Genomic DNA, 8,633 nt, shown 5'->3' on the forward strand with positions numbered 1-8,633 from the left:
TGGGAACGGGTTTTTTCTCTCTTTCTTTGGGAATTATATAAAAGCCATCGCCGTTCGCTGCCTGAAAGCAGGTGGAGGTAGAAAATCCCAAGAGGAACGGTGTCCGGGATGGGTGGGGTTGCTGCGGCGGCGGGAGGAACAGGAACGCAGTGAGGAGTTCACATTTTTGCTGTTTTCATGTTCAGTATAGTATCTGTACTAGTAAATTGTGTTTCCCTTTCGAGGGAATAGTGCCAGGAGGGAAGATGAATCAAAAAGTTTGGAAGTCTTTATCGCCTTAGAAAAATTACACAAAATTCGTAACAATCCAGGACACTTCAGGCTTTCTCCTGCCTTCACTATTTTTCAGCCATCAGCCTTAGACCTCCCATCCTAAAAAATACTTTCTCAGGCCAAACGCAACGACTGTGTCGTAACAAACTGACACCAAAATGCTTGGTTTGTTGGATTTGGACGGATGCTTTCTAGTTCTTTCTAGCTGGTTTACGGCAAACTCTTTGTCGTATCTGCGGCATTTTCTTTTGCTTTTCACCTTTCCAGGCTGGCAGAATGCCTGCGGAAGTCGGGCTGCCGCCACTCAGACAAAGGTGAGGCTGGAGGCCAGGCCCTGGGCTGTGCCGGGAGCTGCGGAGCAGCTGGGCAGGAATTAGTAATGGCTTGTTGCTTAGACAGACTAGAAGGTGCAGGGGGTCGGGACCTTGTTCCCTGAGCTCGGTATCCTGCAAGATCAGATTTGTTATCTGGAGACCTGTTGCCTGATAACTTTGATACAGACATACAGTTGTGCACAAGTTGGCCAGCAACAGTTAAACCTGTTTTTTTACAGCAAGCTGGTAGTTGGGGTTTGGTTGGAAAATGTTTTTATCCTCGTTTTGTCCAAAAGAATGATGGAAAACATGGAGTGCCACTTGTACAAAAGTTTTTATGTATTCTCTCTTCAATACCTGAAGCCACACCATCGTCTGTTTTGGTGGGCTTGCACTGGTTCAGGATGCTGTTAGTTTTGACTGAAAAACGTTATTTTTCTCAATCCTCATCGTCCTCAGTTTCGGGTAAGGCTGGGGCAGTATATGATGTACTGAGAGTCAACTCAGTTTGGTGCCCAAAAGCCTCATTGTCGGATAGGATATTAGAGTGAATAAAGCTGCCTTAGTTGGCTGATGTCAGAATAGAAAGAGAGTCACTGCTGGGTTTTGAAATTTTGGGGTTTTTTTCCTACTCTGGACATTCATGTGGCAAAAAGTCAAGTTTCTTATTTGAGAGTATTAGAATAGGGTCATTTATTTCTTATGAATCTTAAGAAACTACTGAAAAACAAAACTAGTCTAAAAGTAGTGTCTTCGCAAAGCATCTTCTACCTTAGAAGCATCAAGAATGGTAGGTTCTTCCTCTCCCAGTTTTTCCTGGAAGTATCTCTCAGTGCTCCCTCCCTGCCTGCAGGTTGCATCCTTGTATTGTCATCCCTGGGTACCTCGCAGAGGTTATGGCAGATTTCCCCAGGCGCCTGCCTCTGACCCTTTTCCAGAAATGTTCGGCTGTGCTGAATGGTGATGCGCCCAAAGGGTTGGGCTTGACTTGGAGCACGTCCAGGGCACACACCCAGAGCCATTGGGATGCCGGGCGGGCACGGCTATCAAGGATTATTGGACTGGGAGGTTTCTCAGTCGTTTCTAAAGGAGATGGACACCATGTCTTCAACAGAAGAAGTCTTAGAAAGCTTCCTGCATTTGAGTGAAAGAATAGTTGACAGAGATGTATGATTCTTGCTATGGGAGTAGCAAAATATACTTTTTCTCTGAATGTCTTCCTTAGACTGCACTTCATTGATGTTTGGGATGTTAGACTTAGGCTGGGTATGATGAAATTCAGGCCTGAATATATTAGATCGCTACTGTAACATCAGAGTCAGTAGCAGGTAATTTTCAGAAGTCATAGAAAGAAATTAAATAAAAACCATCACAAAATGATGCAGAGGTGAGCTAATTCAAAGCAACCTAGCTTCTGTTGCCAGCAACACGTTGAAACATGGTAGAAGTATTTACAAGCATCTGTAGATTGATTCAACATTTTAATATTGTTCCAAAATAGAGGGAAAACCCGGCTGTGGTGAGGTCTGAAAGCAGCTTAGAAATATATAAGGTCTAGTATTTTATCCATCCTATTGAACAGAAGTGGTGTGTTACTTTTGATACCAGACTTCAGAAAAAAGTAATCTGTCCATGAGAGACTACAGAACAGCCAAAACAAAATGCAATCGAAAGTCACGAAATCCTGTTTTACGATTTTTTTAAGGGACATTAAAGAACTGGTGTGTGAGAAAAGACAATGAGTAAGATGTTTGATAAGTTTGCAGATACATGAAGGGTAGAAGAAAAGGGAATTGTGAAAAAAAGGGAATTGCACCATACAATGAGAGCATTGTCAACATGACAAAGAAGGAGATTGGGTTTGAGGTTAAGACAACTCAATATAGGTGTTTAAGTTTCTGTTATGGTAAATGGAGATGCAGTGGATGCTGAGTGCACCTGTCTGGTTGGATCGAATTGTGCTTTTGAAGCAAATCTCAGGAGTATATGAATCGTATCCTTCCTGGGTGAAACCACATTGGGAGATTCATCCATCTGCGTGTAGATGCAGGGATCTGTGGGACCAAGCTAATTCTGGTCTGAAGGATCCATCAAAACATGGGTTGCGTGGTGCTGGGTTCTCTTCATCAAACGCTTTGCTCTACAAATCCTCCTGTGTTAGGTTTTCAAACTGAGCATACTTACAACTAGTAGAGCCCAGAGAGAAATAGATTTGAGCTGGTTTGGGGGCAAGTTGAACAGCGCTCCGATCTCTGTTGATATTGGCTATATTTTTGCTGATCATAATGAAAGTTTAGGCACTTAGCTTTCATTTAGATATGTAAATTAGTGTGCCTTACTCTGAATCTCATGCAAGCAGCAGTATGGTCAACTTGCAAGGAGCTAAAAATTAGGATAACAAAATGAAGATAAAAGTTAACAAAGACTTTTCATCTGTAGGACTATCTAGGCACCCCCTTAGGTTAGTGAGGCTGAGGGATCTCCATCCCTCATTTTTATGAACAGGATAAACAGTTGTCAGGAAGCATTTGAGTGTAGTTTGTCTTTCCCCAGGGCCAGGAGGTGTACTAGTAGATGACCTTGGATGGTCCCCCCTGCTTGCTTCTCTAAGGTCTTCACATGTTGTCTTCAACACCAAACTGACTCACAGGAGGTGCAAGCTCCAAATCTCCTAACACACAGCACATGGAAAAGACCACATTTCTAGGCATTACTGTTTCATGGTGTAGCAAATACAGACATGTACCTTCTTGGTTACTCAGTCTTTATAGCTTTACAGCTTAAATCTGAGCTTTGTGTTGGAAATCTGTCCTTTAGTCACTTCCTGACTATAGATGAGCAGGGATTTGGGCAAGAGCAACCTTGCACTCCCTATACATGGCAGTCACTCCCTTCTTTCCCATGCCCTCTTGCCTATTCCTGTTGCTTTCCTGTAGTATTTCATTCCAATTTCATTACTTCAGGCCTCAGACCTTTTATTTGTAACCATCCAGTTTTCTTCTGACAATGTGTTTCCAGCTCTGTCATCCACAGGTGTCATCAGTAGATGTCTGGTTTTTGAGCCAAGGCTATGTCCCACAGCAAATAACAGAGGTTTCCTACTCTGAGCCATTTAACAGAAGGCAGTTGTAAGATACTAAAAAAAAAAGAGGGGGGGAAATTCACATGTTTAATGGGCGCTAAATTCTGACATTTCACTTGCCCTTGAAGAAAATGTCCCTGAAAAGTGCTTTTCCCCCTATTTAAAATTTTTGGAACCTTTGAAAAATTTCAGTAAAAAGGCAGGATCCCTTTATATATTTGTTCTCCTTGTATTTATGCATCTTGTGAATAAAATTGTCATTCTTAAATATTTTTTGTAGGTGTCTTCTATGTCCCTTGTGAGGCTACCTGTGGGCTGTGGATTGAATAATACAAGAGCAAAAGTAATTTTTGCTGTCTTAGCATTAATCCAGAATGTTTTGAGGGACATTCGCTACTATGCAAACAAATTGATTTTTACTTATCTTAATGAAAGATTTTCTGTCTATAATGACTAATGGATTTTTTTACACGTTTTTGGTACACATCTCAGTGGAAGATCTGCTTATTCTTGGTCTTCAGACACTTTTGTTTATACTGGGTTCTCAGGTTTCCAATACGAGGAAACTTCTCATCATATGCCTCTTGTCCCCATTCAGTGTTGAGGCAGAAGCACTTTTCCCCCCAGTTTACCAGTTAGAGCAACTAAGGATGTTTCTGATGACATCTTGACAGTTATTCACCTTCCAAAGGAGTTGCAGCTTCTGTTGGAAAACCTTGACTATAAAGCAAAATTCTCCTGTCAGTCTTGCTGGTGGAATCTCATTAGTCATGAAAATAAATTTTGAAAATCCATACAATTTATAAAATCAAGTAAGACTAAGAACATACATGAAAACAGCTTGGTATGTGAGATCCTGTACCCTTCACAATGCATATCCATTAGGAAACTAACTGCTTGATCATTTTTGTCTTCAGAATATATACATTGGAAAAATACCATTTGAAAAACAGTTTTGTTGAACAAGTTGAAACAGAAATCTGCTGTATTGCTCAACACAGTCTGCTGGATTATGTGGGGAAGAGATAACATCTTTAAAAAAAAAAAGCTGTCATCAATTCAGTAATCAAGGCTGAGTCAGAGGGAGGAATAGGGAGAGCGCAGTCAACAGACTAGAAACCAGTCAAAGACTGACTTATTTGAGTAGAAAACCACCTTTTCTGAACCTACTTTGCCTTAGGCAGTAGTATGCCTAAAAAAAATCACCTAAGTTGCAAAATATAAGTAGTAATTGTTTTCAGAACGATAACAGTATTTGCTACCTGTGCAAAGCTCAAAAACTTGATTTGTAGGTCTCCCATGTTGTAACAGCCTACTTTTTATTGTTGCTGTTTCCCAATACCTACATTTTTTGCGGTTTGAGGGGTGTTGTTACTTGCAGAGTCTTTGGTGCCTGGAGAGTGGACATAAATGTGGGGTCTCTGATAAGTTGGCTTCTTCCAGCCAGGATTTGTCACCTAACTGAGTCATTCAAGGGTGTGCATAGCTGTTCTGGTGCGTGAAGAGGTGGGCAGTACCAATACTGAACATTGGCCTGTAAGGTTTTGTCAGAGCAAGCACTTCTGCCTTGTTTAAATAAGTGGTGCCATTTTTCCTCCCAGCAAGGTGCTGAGTGGCAGCTGCTTCTGTCACATACACTTCAGCAGATGTTTGGGTTAGTCCTTGCCTTTAAACACTATTTATTCAATTTTTTTCTCTGATGTGATTGGTAACCTGCCACAGCCACAAATCCAAGGTTTGCCCAGAAGAGGGAGCTTCTCCAAAGCGCTGCCAGCAACCAACACTTGATTCCATCAATGGCTCATCCTCATCGTTTCGGACTAGTGAAGCATTGTGCAGGACTAAAAAAGGAGTTGTTTGAAAATTACTGTAAAGTCTGAATTTATTAGAAAAAAATACTAATTGCTTATAACCTCTTTCCTGCTAGGAAAGAGGTGCCAAACTTAATTATTACATAGTTAGAGTGTATGTTTTTAATGTCAATGGTTATGGGTGAATTTTTCAGAAGCTGTTATGGGTAAATAATAAATACTGATTTATAGAGGTCAGAAGCCTTCTTCCTTATGGCTTTGTTGCTCTTACGAAGGAGGTCACAAAAGTTAAGTTTTAGTACTACTAAAGTGACATAGAATTAATAATGATTATCATAATTTCCATTGCAGATCTGTTTGAATTATGGAAATGGGCTCTACGTGAAGGTAGGATATAATGGAAAACTTTTTCTTTATCAGTGCCTAAAGAGGGGTTCTCTGAGCAGAGTGTCAAAGCCATGCCTTTCTTCAGTTGATAAATGTCTTGAATTCTACCATTTTCTGAAATGTGAAAGCTGCATAGTGAATAAAGAAATGAAAGCTGAAAAGTAAGTGAATAGATTCCTACATCCATCACACGGAGTGGCTTTGAACTTTGAGAAAATTCCCCTAAACCACTGAATTTGTAGATAGCTTTTTTGAACTCAGTAAATGAAAGCAACCACTATTTTATTGACTATGTTAATCTGGGAGTCAACAGAGGCAGTAGAGACTAAGGTGGACGAAAGGATGAGGGATGTCATGCAGAGTGAGAGTGAGGGGTGCTTGCACAAGGATAGCAGAGACATTGGGTGGGTTGAGTATATGTGGCCTGCTCTTCCATGCATTCTGTTTCAGAGAGAAGGTTGAATATGCAAGGCAGTATTGGTGGGAAGATAAACATGGTGGTAAGGCAGAATTGGTGGCTCAAAACAGCCTTAGTGCAAAGCTTCTTCCCACATCTGATGACAAGCATTTAAATCTTCCAGAGCAGGTTTATTTTCACCAACCACTGGTCATGGGAACTTGCGCATATATTTAAAGCCTGTCTTACCTAATTCTGCCTTGATGAAAAGACCAGTGTCGTTTTCCTCTTCAGCCAGCTTGAGGACTGTGTAGCTCTTAGATTGTGACTCAGGAGGCTGATGCTGCTCCATGATTTTGAAGTTACTAGCTATTGAAAGAGCAAATGTTATTTAGAAGTCTTGGCTACAGCAGCAATAAAGCATTTATCTGAAATGACTAAATGTAATGCTGACATTCCATCTTGTCTTTTCACAGGTTTATAATCGAAATTACAGGAGTGGCGTGTTGTCTCATCCCAACAGCCTAATCAGACAGAAGCGAGAATGGACGGTCCCTCCAGCTTTCATACGGGAGGAAGAGGACAATTCCTATAAGAATCCAATTGCTAGAGTAAGCCCAGAAAAGAGTTAATATGCAATACACATAAAAATAGAGATGAAAATGTAAAATAAGGGTGTGGCTGCCCTAAACACATGCACAACTGTTTTTTTAATTTTAAAAGACTCTTGAATGCCAGCTGAAGATTGATATATTTCCTTCTTCATCCTTTACTTTTAAAGCCTGATTTGGCTCAGTCTCTCATCTTTTCATAGCCCCATTTTTCATTAAGCTTTTGGGAATGCATTATCTTTGAGTTTTTTCACCCCACCACCCATACTCAGCTGGGGTTTAACTTGGCAAGTGGGTCCCAAATCTGCCGGTGGTGATTGGGCAGAAGGGTGTACATAGAGCATTATTATGTATGCCTAGTCTTTTAGGAAACAGAGCTAGAAATAACCCTTTGTGAGTGATATGCACCAGTGTTGAAACCTAAATTCACCACTCCTGTCCATTCAGCATATAAAGTTACTACAGGTGGTAGCAAGCTGTTACCCTCTGCTTGGGTTGCCCCTTGATGGTGATGCTGGCACAATGCACACTTTTCCAGATGTTTTGTATATCTGCTGACAGCAGAGAAAGGGTGTAATCTCTAGTCTCTGCAGCCTTTTCTATGTGTTCATCTCCAGATCTGACATTTTTTCCTCCACCCTATCCCTTCTCCAGTCCTGGTTGTATTTGCTACCTTAGGTCTGACCTCCCAGGTAAACTCCCTGCTCCAGATGTTCCTCATCTCCCTGCACCAAATTCTCAGACAGAACATGCAGCCCCTCCTGCATTCATCTCAAGATCTCCACAGTCAAAGGACAGCAGTGAAATTTGTTAAATATTTTTTTTGTTTGTTCATTACAAGATGGTAAAAATATTTTGTTGCCCTTTTTAATGTGAATTTATTTACTGAGTGCTATTTAATTTGTTATATTACTTCTAGATACATTCAGATCTTGAAGATACAGGGATAGTAGTAACTTACACTATATCTGGTCAAGGAGTAACAGAACCCCCTTATGGATTATTTGTTATCAATGGAAAGACTGGTGACCTGAACATAACAGGAAGGGTGGACAGAGAGAAGACTCCAGTTCTGCTTGTAAGTTGAAAATTAATTTTTTCTTTACAGGTCCACCCTCCTGTCCATTTTTTATTTATTTTCTTTAAATGCGTTTGCTTGAAATAATATATATTTCTGGATATTAGTGTGTGTATACCTGTTTGTATTTATAAGCCTATATAATACGCTTTTATAATACTTAGATTTTTTTTTATATAATAGATGTATTTCTATTTTGCATATGCATTTATATATGTTACAGTCAGTCACTGGATTTGCTTATTGTTTCTGTCTGTATTGTCAGGTCCGAGGCCACGCACTAGATAAGAATGGGGCAAAACTGGAAGAGCCAATAGATCTCCCAATTAAAGTTGTGGACATAAATGATAATTTCCCAGTGTTTTCACATGAAATTTTTGTTGGTTCAATTGAAGAATTAAGTGAAACAGGTAACCTTATTTTTAATTTTTTTTCTTTTAGTTTTTCCCAAGATATGCAAGGGGACCTGAGAATACGCACTTTGCAGCAGTATATCTGCAATAACAAGGGCACATTGTCTCGCTGACATAAGCTAGGTTATCCATGTGTGAATGAAAGTTTTTATTAGGCTAGGCTGTGTTGTTTGATTAAGGGAGAGCATCCCCCTAGGGGCAAGAGAGAACAGTATTTCCTCTTGTGGCTCCTTTGGTTTGTTGTCAGAGCTACCACAAATCCAGGAA

The 8,633-nt window shown here is 40.3% G+C and overlaps 1 protein-coding gene across 1 annotated transcript in view; it reads left to right on the forward strand.

The window, feature by feature from the left end:
• Positions 1-8,633, forward strand: part of DSG2 (desmoglein 2) — a 23,865-nt gene that overhangs the window by 411 nt on the left and 14,821 nt on the right. Inside the window, 5 exon segments of the mRNA XM_017727394.1 lie at positions 541-587; positions 5,820-5,867; positions 6,741-6,875; positions 7,795-7,953; positions 8,219-8,363. Coding sequence (XP_017582883.1) covers positions 541-587; positions 5,820-5,867; positions 6,741-6,875; positions 7,795-7,953; positions 8,219-8,363 — 534 coding nt within the window.

Source organism: Corvus brachyrhynchos, unplaced genomic scaffold, assembly GCF_000691975.1.
Source record: "Corvus brachyrhynchos isolate BGI_N302 unplaced genomic scaffold, ASM69197v1 scaffold60, whole genome shotgun sequence".
In the NCBI taxonomy this organism is placed as follows: Eukaryota; Metazoa; Chordata; class Aves; order Passeriformes; family Corvidae; genus Corvus; species Corvus brachyrhynchos.